At 39.4% G+C, this 13,510-nt stretch overlaps 1 protein-coding gene across 1 annotated transcript; it reads left to right on the forward strand.

The window, feature by feature from the left end:
* The first annotated feature begins 1,672 nt into the window (after nt 1-1,672).
* On the forward strand, nt 1,673-4,834 carry LOC120019361 (protein starmaker-like). The gene is made up of 3 exons (XM_038962653.1): nt 1,673-1,930; nt 1,979-3,029; nt 4,773-4,834. Exons 1-3 carry the CDS (start codon nt 1,673-1,675, stop codon nt 4,832-4,834), a joined length of 1,371 nt encoding a protein of 456 aa, XP_038818581.1.
* Nucleotides 4,835-13,510: the final 8,676 nt, after the last annotated feature.

Consider the following 13,510-nt stretch of genomic DNA (forward strand, 5'->3'; position numbering starts at 1 on the left):
CTAGGTGATGAGTGTCTGTCTGTAGGCTGTGTCAAGGTGATGAGTGTCTGTCTGTAGGCTGTGTCAAGGTGATGAGTGTCTGTCTGTAGGCTGTGTCAAGGTGATGCATGTCTGTCTGTAGGCTGTGTCTAGGTGATGAGTGGCTGTCTGTAGGCTGTGTCAAGGTGATGAGTGTCTGTCTGTATGCTGTGTCTAGGTTATGAGTGTCTGTCTGTAGGCTGTGTCTAGGTTATGAGTGTCTGTCTGTAGGCTGTGTCTAGGCGATGAGTGTCTGTCTGTAGGCTGTGTCTAGGCGATGAGTTCCTGTCTGTAGGCTGTGTCTAGGCGATGAGTGCCTGTCTGTAGGCTGTGTCTAGGTGATGTCTTTAGGCTGTCCACCCACACAGACAGTGTTGTGAAGAAGGCGCAGCAGCGCCTCTTCAACCTCAGGAGGCTGAAGAAATTTGGCTTGTCACCAAAAGCACTCACAAACTTTTACAGATACACAATTGAGAGCATCCTGTCGGGCTGTATCACCGCCTGGTACTGCAACTGCTCCGCCCACAACCGCAAGGCTCTCCAGAGGGTAGTGAGGTCTGCACAACGCATCACCGGGGGCAAACTACCTGCCCTCCAGGACACCTACACCACCCGATGTCACAGAAAGGCCATAAAGATCATCAAGGACAACAACCACCCGAGCCACTGCCTGTTCACCCCGCTATCATCCAGAAGGCGAGGTCAGTACCGGTGCATCAAAGCAGGGACCGAGAGACTGAAAAACAGCTTCTATCTCAAGGCCATCAGACTGTTAAACAGCCACCACTACCATTGAGTGGCTGCTGCCATACATGTAATAAATGTATCACTAGCCACTTTAAACAATGCCACTTTATATAATGTTTACATACCCTACATTACGCATCTCATATGTATATACTGTACTCTATACCACCTACTGCATCTTCCCATCTTTACGTAATAAATGTATCACTAGCCACTTTAAACAATGCCACTTAATATAATGTTTACATACCCTACATTACTTATATGTATATACTGTACTCGATACCATCTACTGCATCTTGCCTATGCCGTTCTGTACCATCACTCATTCATATATCTTTATGTACATATTCTTCATCCCTTTACACTTGTGTGTATAAGGTAGCTGTTGTGAAATTGTTAGGATAGATTACTCGTTGGTTATTACTGCATTGTCGGAACTAGAAGCACAAGCATTTCGCTACGCTCGCATTAACATCTGCTAACCATGTGTATGTGACAAATAAGATTTGATTTGATTTGATTTGAGTGTATGTCTGTAGGTTGGGGCAAAGTACACTGTGTAAATCAACACTGGTAAATCAACAAGGGTCTGATAAATCAACAAGGGTCTGGTAAATCAACAAGGGTCTGGTAAATCAACAAGGGTCTTGTAAATCAACAAGGGTCTGGTAAATCAACAAGGGTCTGGTAAATCAACAAGGGTCTGGTAAATCAACAAGGGTCTGGTAAATCAACAAGGGTCTGGTAAATCAACAAGGGTCTGGTAAATCAACAAGGGTCTGGTAAATCAACAAGGGTCTGGTAAATCAACAAGGGTCTGGTAAATCAACTCTAAGGTCAAACGATCTGTATTACAGATGGAGGGGTGCCGTTAAGGATTCTACTATGCTGTTGTTGTGGCTATATGATGAACGATGGTGCTGTTGGTGATGATAGTAAGGATGATGTTGGTGATGATAGTAAGGATGATGTTGGTGATGATAGTAAGGATGATGTTGGTGATGATAGTAAGGATGATGTCGGTGATGATAGTAAGGATGATGTTGGTGATGATAGTAAGGATGATGTTGGTGATGATAGTAAGGATGATGTTGGTGATGATAGTACGGATGATGTTGGTGATGATAGTAAGGATGATGTTGGTGATGATAGTAAGGATGATGTTGGTGATGATGATAGTAAGGATGATGTTGGTGATGATGATAGTAAGGATGATGTTGGTGATGATGATAGTAAGGATGATGTTGGTGATGATAGTAAGGATGATGCTGGTGATGATAGTAAGGATGATGCTGGTGATGATGATAGTAAGGATGATGTCGGGGATGATAGTAAGGATGGTGCTGTCGGTGATCATAGTAAGGATGATGTTGGTGATGATAGTAAGGATGATGTTGGTGATGAAAGTAAAGATGATGAGGAGGAGGATGATGATGATGATGATAGTAAAGATGATGTTAGTGACGATAGTAATGATGATGTTAGTGATGATAGTAAAGATGATGTTAGTGATGATAGTAAAGATGTTGATGATAGTAAAGTTGATGTTAGTGATGATAGTAAAGATGAGGAGGAGGATGATGATGATGATAGTAAAGATGATGTTAGTGATGATAGTAAATATGACGAGGAGGAGGATGCTGATGATAGTAAAGTTGATGTTAGTGATGATAGTAAAGATGATGTTAGTGATGATAGTAAAGATGATGATGATAGTAAAGATGATGTTAGTGATGATAGTAAAGATGGTGATGATAGTAAAGTTGATGTTAGTGATGATAGTAAAGATGATGATGATAGTAAAGGTGATGATAGTAAATATGATGAGGAGGAGGAGGATGATGATGATAGTAAAGTTGATGTTAGTGATGATAGTAAAGATGATGATAGTAAAGATGATGTTAGTGATGATAGTAAAGATGATGAGGAGGAGGATGATGATGATAGTAAAGTTGATGTTAGTGATGATAGTAAAGATGATGATGATTGTAAAGTTGATGTTAGTGATGATAGTAAAGATGATGTTAGTGATGATAGTAAAGATGATGATGATAGTAAAGTTGATGTTAGTGATGATAGTAAAGATGATGAGGAGGAGGATGATGATGATAGTAAAGTTGATGTTAGTGATGATAGTAAAGATGATGATGATTGTAAAGTTGATGTTAGTGATGATAGTAAAGATGATGTTAGTGATGATAGTAAAGACGATGATGATAGTAAAGTTGATGTTAGTGATGATAGTAAAGATGATGATGATAGTAAAGTTGATGTTAGTGATGATAGTAAAGTTGATGTTAGTGATGATAGTAAAGATGATGATGATAGTAAAGTTGATGTTAGTGGTGATAGTAAAGATGATGATTATGATGATAGTAAAGATGATGATGAGGAGGATGATGATGATGATAATAAATATGATGATGATGATGAATATGATTGGACAAATGTATTTCAAGGGTGTGTGTGTGTGTGTGTGTGTGTGCACGCGTGTGCGTGTTGAAGTTTACAATATAAGTGTTGGCTCTACTTTCTTCAGACTCCTTTCACACAGCACTGTTCTAGAATATTGGACCGTTGGCTTTCATACTTTTTGAATTCTCAGCACAGCTCAGACAATTTCTCCAACTGTCAACACATTCAAATGAAAAGAGAAAGTGTACCGGAGCCGCGTTGGTTGGGAATTAAGGGGTGGTGCACGTTCGGGACGTGCGTCCCCCGCGGATGTTGGTCTCAGAATCATTTACCTATGTCACAATTGGACGCCTGACTAACGCGTCTCAGCGTCTATGGACTATGATTTACGGTTACATGCTCTGTCACTTTGTAAATCATCTCTAAATATTGTGCCGTGAGTCAAACAAAATCAAAGCAGTAAAGTTTAAAACACAAAAGAAGGATTGTCGATTGGAAAATCAAGATTTCCATTTTTCCTAATTTTCTTTATTATATGTTTTCACCCTACACTTCCCCATCACTGGAGAAAACTGTTTTATTTTTCCCCTACACTTCCCCATCACTGGAGAAAACTGTTTTATTTCCCCCCTACACTTCCCCATCACTGGAGAAAACTGTTTTATTTTCCCCCTACACTTCCCCATCACTGGAGAAAACTGTTTTATTTCCCCCCTGCACTTCCCCATCACTGGAGAAAACTGTTTTATTTTCCCCCTGCACTTCCCCATCACTGGAGAAAACTGTTTTATTTTCCCCCTGCACTTCCCCATCACTGGAGAAAACTGTTTTATTTTCCCCCTACACTTCCCCATCACTGGAGAAAACTGTTTTATTTTCCCCCTACACTTCCCCATCACTGGAGAAAACTGTTTTATTTTCCCCCTACACTTCCCCATCACTGGAGAAAACTGTTTTATTTTCCCCCTACACTTCCCCATCACTGGAGAAAACTGTTTTATTTTCCCCCTACACTTCCCCATCACTGGAGAAAACTGTTTTATTTTCCCCCTACACTTCCCCATCACTGGAGAAAACTGTTTTATTTCCCCCCTACACTTCCCCATCACTGGAGAAAACTGTTTTATTTCCCCCTACACTTCCCCATCACTGGAGAAAACTGTTTTATTTCCCCCTACACTTCCCCATCACTGGAGAAAACTGTTGTATGCAGCAAATTCACATTGCTAAGTTACAGGCATGTGTATCCTCCCGTGCAGTCCGTTGCCATCTGTTGAGATTAACTCAACTTTTCAATTTGTTTGTGTGGGTCTGAAAGTTATACTTTCAGGAGTAATAGCTCATATTTGTAACTATGATTAGCATTATAAAGGTGTGAATTTAAGTTATCTTTTATGCATTTTGATCAATTTCATGCATGTTTTTCATACTCAAACAAGCTATATTTCCAGTGTCTTTATGGATTCCTATCATGGATCTGCCATCATATCAAAATAAGCTTCCATGGTTGAAGCTTTGTGTATAAAATGGCTGTCAACTGTCTCTGTGTTTATACTTTTCATAAGTGACCATGACCAATCTCTATACAGCGTATCAGTTGCGCATTTACGATGATGCCCGCGGTAATTTCAGTCAGTATGAATCAAGCTAAGAGACAGATTTATCTTCCATTAGTTGTCATATTTTTTTTCTTCTCATATACAGTATGGCCCAGTGCAGAAGTGTGGTCATTCTATTTAATCAAAACTATTTGTGACTTTTATTTTCTAGGAATAAGCTTGCGTCCAAACCCAGGCCCACTACTACCACGTGGAGGTTATTGAAATACTTTTTTCTCTCTCCATAACCAACCTGACATAGTGTGTGCCAGTATGATTCCTCATGCTGTGAGAGGGTCACCGGAGTGTGAAATTGAGCAGTGTTACCCTGCACTGTACTGAGAGGGAAAAAGGGGGAGAGAGAAGGCAGAGAGAGATGAAGAGGGAGAGCGACAGGACAGAGCGAAAAAAAAGAGAGAGAGGAGAGAGAAAGACTGTCCCCCTGAGTTTCCTGTCGTTTCCCTCCAGTAGCGTTGCCAGGGTTCTGAGGCACCGTTGAGACAAACGCTGAGACAATGAGACCTTGATCTTCGTTGAGAGCACAGCATACATTCCAACACCGATAAAGTGGCTTAGTTCTCACTCTTTTAAAAATGTTTACAGTCTGCAACATCCAAAATCCACGGGAGAAAAAACTATGTGTGCCTACCATCAAGAAACTATAATGTAGCCCTTTTTCTGCACTTATCCTTACAGTGCAGTGTCAGCCACAGTGTGTCACCTTCGCCACTTCCAAACACTGACTCACCCATAAAGATTGACATACTACACATAGCAACAGTAACCAAGGTCAAACCTACATCAGATATTTGACAGGCTATACAATCCGTAGCTATAAGGTGAAACCATAAAAATAACAATATTTGTGTGTGGCTGACTGAAACTAATTTAGACAAACAGTAAGTAGTTCAGCACACTGTGTAGTAAAACTGCAACATTTTGTACAAGGTTATAAAAAACTGCGTTGCTCTGTGAAGTTTCAAATTGGGAGGTTTCTGGATTGAAGAAGGGGGGTAGAAGAGACGAGAAAGGAGAGGAGCAGAGCGGAGAGAAGAGAGGAGCAGAGAGGGGTAGAGAGGGGAGGAGAGGAGTTTTGGTCGCTGAAGTAATTTATCTCTGATGGTGGAGCGCAATCGCAGCAAGAGCCAAGGGGAAAAGGGGCCAATGCATCACACTGAGTCTCTGTCCGGAGTCGGCTCTTATGATTGATCACCTCACGCGTCGCTTTAATTTAAAGTCAATGGCATCTATAGATACCTGTCAGACTGGAGCGTCCCCTAATGCCATCCCCACAGCAGAACAACCCTCGCTACCTCAGTTCCTCTCCTTAGAAAGCAACCCCAACGTCAAACAGAGCTTTAGCCCGTCAGTTGAGGAACAAAGGGAGGAGAAAATAAAGAAGAAAATAAAGGAGGGAATCAGTGCAATCTTTCATCTGAGCTGTTTCTTTCTGACAGGTATGAGTCCAGAGATGATTTGTTTCAGAGATGGATTGGAAACCGGTGAAACACGGCTTATACTGAGCGGCTGGGAGAGCGCTAGAGATCCAGATACCATTGAAATGTAAAAGAAAGAGAGAAAAAAAGGAAAGAAAGGAGGAATTTCTCTCTTAGATCCATAATCTCTCACTTACCATACAAATGACTATTCTGCCACTATTCCTCCAGAATATTGTAGCTTTCATAACACCAGTGACCTTACCAATAGGTTTAGACCTCTTCACGTCTAAAAGCTGTTAGATTAACAGAGTCAAGGTCAAGGATTCACTCCCTCAAGTCGCTACATTGGTGTCAGGAATGGGATGGTGCTGCAAATATTCCAGTTTCAATCTTCTGCTTCCTAAATTACAATTCCCTTTCTATACTTGACCATACCTCTCCTATTTGTATACAATATTGGGAGCTGTAACGCTTTTTGGTATTGAGACATAAAAGATGAGAACTGACTTGTGGTAAAACAATTTCCTACACATTTTCTTTAATAGTTTAGGTATTAGAGCTTGGAGACGCTCTCACAGGTAAATGATTGGGAGATCACACCTTTGAAATGATTCTTATCTCTTGGCAATTACATGTTATTTTGGTGAGGAACACACGGGATCATGTGAAGCATCTCAAACAGGACTGAAGGTTTCACACAATTAATTGGGGGCTGTCTTCACCTTTGATTTGCGATCATAAAATCTAACATGTAATCTTCAACCGTTATTATTTAATTGTGTCATTGGAGGAAAATCAGGTGTTTTATTCACGTTTGTTCCAAAGGAAGGAGAACTCTTTAAACATAATGACCGTTATATAAAAACATACTGCTCCCCCTTGAAAAATATTGCCTGATCCTGTCAAATGAAACACTGGATGAAAAGTGGACCTAAAATAAGACGCAATCATAATCACAAAAAAAATTACCATTTATTAGAAATTAGATAAAAATCCATTCGCGCTGTTATATACATGATTGTGTTCAATAAGCATGAAAAAGGAAACAACGTTTTGAAAAGCAGGAGGTAGATTACTACCTACCTAACTTGTCCAATAACAATGTTTTGAAAAGCAGGAGGTAGATTCCTACCTACCTAACTTGTCCAATAACAATGTTTTGAAAAGCAGGAGGTAGATTACTACCTACCTAACTTGTCCAATAACAATGTTTTGAAAAGCAGGAGGTAATGTTGGCTACTACCTACCTAACTTGTCCAATAACAATGTTTTGAAAAGCAGGAGGTAGATTACTACCTACCTAACTTGTCCAATAACAATGTTTTGAAAAGCAGGAGGTAGATTACTACCTACCTAACTTGTCCAATAACAATGTTTTGAAAAGCAGGAGGTAGATTACTACCTACCTAACTTGTCCAATAACAATGTTTTGAAAAGCAGGAGGTAGATTACTACCTACCTAACTTGTCCAATAACAATGTTTTGAAAAGCAGGAGGTAATGTTGGCTACTACCTACCTAGCCCAATAATGGACTAAAGGAGCCTAATGTTACTCCTTCTAGTCCAAGGGCCTTACATGTTCTATTTAGAGGTGAATTGGCTCTGGCAACCAAAACAGACAAATTACGGTACAGTTCTAGAAACAGAAAGCTCTCTACTTTCATATCACATCAAAATAATTTCAGAAATGCAAAATATACACTTACTGTACACACTTAGAAAAAAAGGTGCTATCGTGAACCTAAAAGGGTTCTTCTGCTGTCCCCATAGGATAACCCTTTTTGGTTCCAGGTAGAGACCTTTTCAGAGAGGGTTCATCCCAAAAAGGGTTCTCCTATGGGGACAGCCGAAAAACCCATTTGGAACAGTATACACTGTTTGAACCCTTTACAGTGGTCGGAATTGGCCTATATGGATAAGGCTAAATTTAAATGTTTCTTACAAAATATATATGAAAAGAATATGCATAACCATGGTAGCAATTGAAAGGGAACAGTTTTGAGATTATGGAAAAATGATTAGGTGAGGACACAATAGTTCACCTGAAACAAGATTGAATCCAAACATTGCACTGTTGATTTTATGTGCATTTTACATTACACTGTACTTTTCGCCACATTTGTTGATAACAAAATGTGAAAATACTCTGGATACATTCAGTAACATGATAATAATATTCCTGGAAGATGTAGGGTAGATGCAACATAAGACAAAAAATTACAAGGGTTTGAGTGAGAGGACTACTAGTATCTCCAAGTGGTCACACACCTCTCCAAAGTGTACACAGTTCCTAAGTCATTTCAATGCACTATTATGACTCAAAGAAGAGTCATCAACTATAAGGTGTTTTTTGAGCTCTCCTAGCTGTGCTGTTGAGGAACTAGAGCAAGCAAACGAGTAGTTGTTTGGAACACAACCCTGCATTCCCACCATCACACAATTATTGCTGTTGTTTACGCAATTCATTATAAATTGAAATCTGGGTCAGGTGAGCATCATTTGAAAGCCTGTTCTATTGCCAACATGACTAGCTAAGTTATAAAATACAATATTACAGTGAAGGGGCTTTCACAATGCAATTCAGGGAAACAGATCATCATTTGGTGCACATAGAAAGGAGTCATGAGAGCCTTTAGGCTCGTGTGCCACAAAAATGTATTCATAATAGACAAACAAGCTTATGAGAGATATTTTGTAGTCACGTTGCGCAAGTTGGAACCGGTGTTTTTCTGGATCAAACGCGCCAAATAAATAAACATTTTGGATATATATTGACGGAATTAATCGAACAAAAGGATCATTTGTGATGTTTATGGGACATATTGGAGTGCCAACAGAAGAAGCTCGTCAAAGGTAAGGCATGAATTATTTCTTTATTTCTGCGTTTTGTTGCATGGAGGGTTGAAATAGGATTGTCTGTGTTTGTTTACTGGGGTGCTGTCCTCAGATAATAGCATCGTTTGCTTTTGCCGTAAAGCCTTTTTGAAATCTGACATGTTGGCTGGATTCAGTGTAGCTTTAATTTGGTGTATTGCATGTGTGATTTCATGAAAGTTAAATTTTTTAAGTAATTTATTTGAATTTGGCGCTCTGCATTTTCACAGGATCTTGGCCGGTGGGACGTGTCCCACATATCCCTGAGAGGTTAAGCCTACGCAAGGTCAATGAGGACCAGCCAACAGCGCTATAGAGATCACAATGATGTGTTGGACGTTTCTGATTTGAAATGAACCTGAGGGCTGCATGATACACTGAATCAAGTGCTCTCAGGGTAGTGGCTGAGGCCTGCATATATATAACATCACTAAAATCTAAAACTGACAGTAATGTACATCATACCAGCTCCTTCCTGGCCTCAAAAGAAAAACAAGCCCTATGCCGGTAATAAAATCCTATTTTCAGCTTGAGCTTCCTTATCAGGTTCTTATCAGGTTCTGATGATAAGCTCAGCTTATCATCAACCCACACACCCACATATTTGTACACTTTAACTTGCTCTATAGTATGTCCAGCCAATGTAGCAATGACATGATTTGTAACATGCCTGACATTTGAAAAAGCCATGCATTTTGTTTTACCCGAATTTAGAATCAGCTTTAAATCATACAGATTCTGTTGTATGATGTTAAATGCTCTTTGGGCATTTTCAAAAGCTAAAGATAAACTACTACCACTTGAATAAAGAACAATATCATCTGCATAAAAAATGAACATCTGCTGTTTCAATAAGATCCCCAATGTTGTTATACAAAATGAACAACAGTGGGCCCAAAATAGAACCTTGCGGAACACCTGAGCACACCTCTATGGACTCAGATTTACAACCATCCGCCATTACACATTGTGTACGATTTGATAGGTAATTTATAAACCAATCTAGAGCATGACCAGTAATTCCACAACTTTTTAACCTTTGCACTAACACAGCATGGTCCATGGTGTCAAAAGCCTTTGACAAATCAATAAAAACAGACACACAGTGTAACTTCTTATCAAGAGCACAGTGGAAGTCATTTAAAACCTTCAATATTGCTGAAACGGTGCTGTGGCCAGACCTAAATCCTGATTGCATTCCATTTAAGATGTTGTTTTCTTGGAAGTAGACCTTTAGCTGCCTACTAACTAAGGACTCCAGTACCTTTGACAGTACAGACAATTTTGATATGGGTCGATAGTTGTCAAGTAGCGTAGGATCTCCACCTTTCAGGAGAGGCAGTACAAAAGCAGATTTCCATTACTTGGGGATTTCAAGCATGAGGTTAAAAAATACATGTTAAGGGGGAGCAATGATGTCTGTAGCTAGGTGTAGGATGCGGGGGTCTAGTTCATCAGGGCCAGGGGATTTTTTTTTATCAATTTCTTTCAGGGCTTTACACACTTCTGAAACAGAGAAGGATGAAAAGCAGAACCTGGTGAAGGAGTGCACAGCGGTGTCGGCTAAATTCATAAGGGGCTCAATTATACCTTTGACCTTTTCAAATAAACTGCCTGCATCTAAAACATGTGTATTCAAGGCTTTCAGAATGGAGGTTCTCTCAGTTACAATCTGTGTATCGACCAACAATTGTTTAAGAAGCTGTGTATCTTTTTTGCACTCCAAACCCTTCACTACTTGCCAAATTTGGATCGATTATTTACATTTTGTAAAGTTGATTTCAGGTAGTGGTCTGCTTTCAATTTACGGATCATAGCCACACCCATATTTCGAAGATGTTTAAAAGCCTTCCAATCATCTGCCAAACCAGTCCCTCTTGCTTTTGCCCACATAGCATTTTGTTTCCTTATGATTTTTGTAAGTTCCTTAGTAAACCAAGGGTTCTCTCTGCCCTTAATCCTACCATTTCTTAACCTGTTTGGGCTGCAGGGGCAGTATTGAGTAGCCGGATAAAAGGTGCCCATTTCAAACGGCCTCGTACTCAATTCTTGCTCGTACAATATGCATATTATTATTACTATTGAATAGAAAACACTCTCTAGTTTCTAAAACCATTTGAATTATATCTGTGAGTAAAACAGAACTCATTTTGCAGCAAACTTCCTGACAGGAAGTGGAAAATCTGAAATCGATGCTCTCTTCTAGGGGCTGCCTATTAAAGTCCTTGATATTTATTCGTTTAGATGCACTTCATACGTCTTCCACTAGATGTCGACAAGGAGTGAGAGAAGAAATGGAGTGTGTAACTTGATCTGGGCTCGTATAATAGCTCTTTGTATGACGTGTCACCAGTTTCCTGTTTTCTGGAGAGCGCGTCAAGGGACCTGGATTTGCCTTCTGATAAGCTGTCGTTATGGACGACTAATATCTCCGGCTTTGATTTTATTTGATACATGTGACAATATCATCGTAAAGTATGTTTTTTCAATATAGTTTAATCAGATTATTGAAATTTTTTCGGGAGTTTTGCCGTGTTCCGTTCTCTTCCGTTTGTTGACATGGAGAGATTCGCGCCACTTGGCAAGTGTGCTTGCTAAATCGAGAGGGAAAAAGGCCGTTCTAAATCCAAACAACGATTGTTCCCGACAAAGGACCCCTTGTACAACATTCTGATGAAAGATCAGCAAAAGTAGGACCCATTTTATGATGCTATTTCATATATCTGTCGAACATGTTGTGCTAGTCGTTTGCGCCCAGCTTTTGGGTACTCTCTCGCTATACCTAAGCTGGATGTCGTAATGAAGTTATTTTTAGAATTCTAACACGGCGATTGCATTAAGAACTAGTGTATCTATCATTTCCTATACAACATGTATTTTTTAGTTATGTTTATGAATAGCTATTTGGTCAGAATATGTGTGTCAGAAAAAGTGTCAGAAAAATATCCGGACGTTGTGGGAAAAAGATGCTACGTTAGCACAATGTATAACCACTGATTTCAGCTCTAAATATGCACATTTTCGAACAAAACATAAGTGTATGTATAACCTGATGTTATAGGACTGTCATCTGATGAAGCTTATCAAGGTTAATCATAGAAAAACTAACAGACAACCTACCCAACTCACGCCCTGACCATACTAAAACAAAAGACAAAACAAAGGAACTAAGGTCAGAACGTGACAAGTACGAGACGTTAACAGGACTAAAAGTCAATAGAGTACTAACGATCAATGGAAATAGGGTTTTTTCTGTAATAGGGGATTAATGCAGATTAATGACATCTGTTAGGAATGTCAGTCTTGAACTTATAGCTACGTGTGGCACCTTCTCATTGGTCCAACCTGAAATAGGATACTTGCTATTAAATAGGAGACCGTTTTATTGCAAGGAATTCTAATTGGTCAACCACAGGCTAGGGCTGGGTTATAAACTACATCCTGTTCCTTTGTTCTGGAGAGAGAGTCTCAGGAGAGCATCAGGGAGAATCTACTTCCAAGCATGATTTGTCTCATTTGAATAAACCTATTTTCCTCCCCCTGGTTTGCTTTGGGGTCTGTGTCATTGAAGAATAACATCAACTGCTAACAAATTCTAAACCTTTGATTGTATGAGAAACACCACTTTTGTATTTAGATGCTACCTTTTACACAGGGGTGTAAAGTACTTACAGTGCATTCGGAAAGTACACAGACCCCTTGACTTTTTACACATTTTGTTACATTACAGCATTATTCCAAAATTGATTAACTTCTTATGGCTGCAGCCCGAGGCCGCCCACAATATGACAACAGCCAGCTCAAGTGCAGGGCGCGAAATTCAAAAGTTTTTTTTTTTTTTTTAATATTTAACTTTCACACATTAACAAGTCCAATACAGCAAATGAAAGGTACACATCTTGTGAATCCAGCCAACATGTCCGATTTTTTAAATGTTTTACAGCGAAAACAGCACGTATATTTATGTTAGCTCACCACCAAATACAAAAAAGGACAGACATTTTTCACAGCACAGGTAGCATGCACAAAGCCAACCTAACTAACCAAGAACCAACCAAACTAACCAACAAACAACTTCATCAGATGACAGTCTTATAACATGTTATTCAATAAATCTATGTTTTGTTCGAAAAATGTGCATATTTCAGGTATAAATCATAGTTTACATTGCAGCTACAATCAGAAATTGCACCGAAAGCAGACAGAATAATTACAGACACCAACGCCAAATACCTAAATACTCATCATAAAACATTTCTGAAAAATACATAGTGTACAGCAAATGAAAGACAGGCATCTTGTGATTCCAGCCAATATTTCCGATTTATTAAGTGTTTTACAGCGAAAACACAATATAGCGTTATATTAGCTTACCACAATAGCCAAAAACACAAGCCATTTCCCAGCAGTAAAAGT

The sequence above is a fragment of the Salvelinus namaycush genome, chromosome 24, assembly GCF_016432855.1.
Source record: "Salvelinus namaycush isolate Seneca chromosome 24, SaNama_1.0, whole genome shotgun sequence".
NCBI classification, from domain to species: Eukaryota; Metazoa; Chordata; class Actinopteri; order Salmoniformes; family Salmonidae; genus Salvelinus; species Salvelinus namaycush.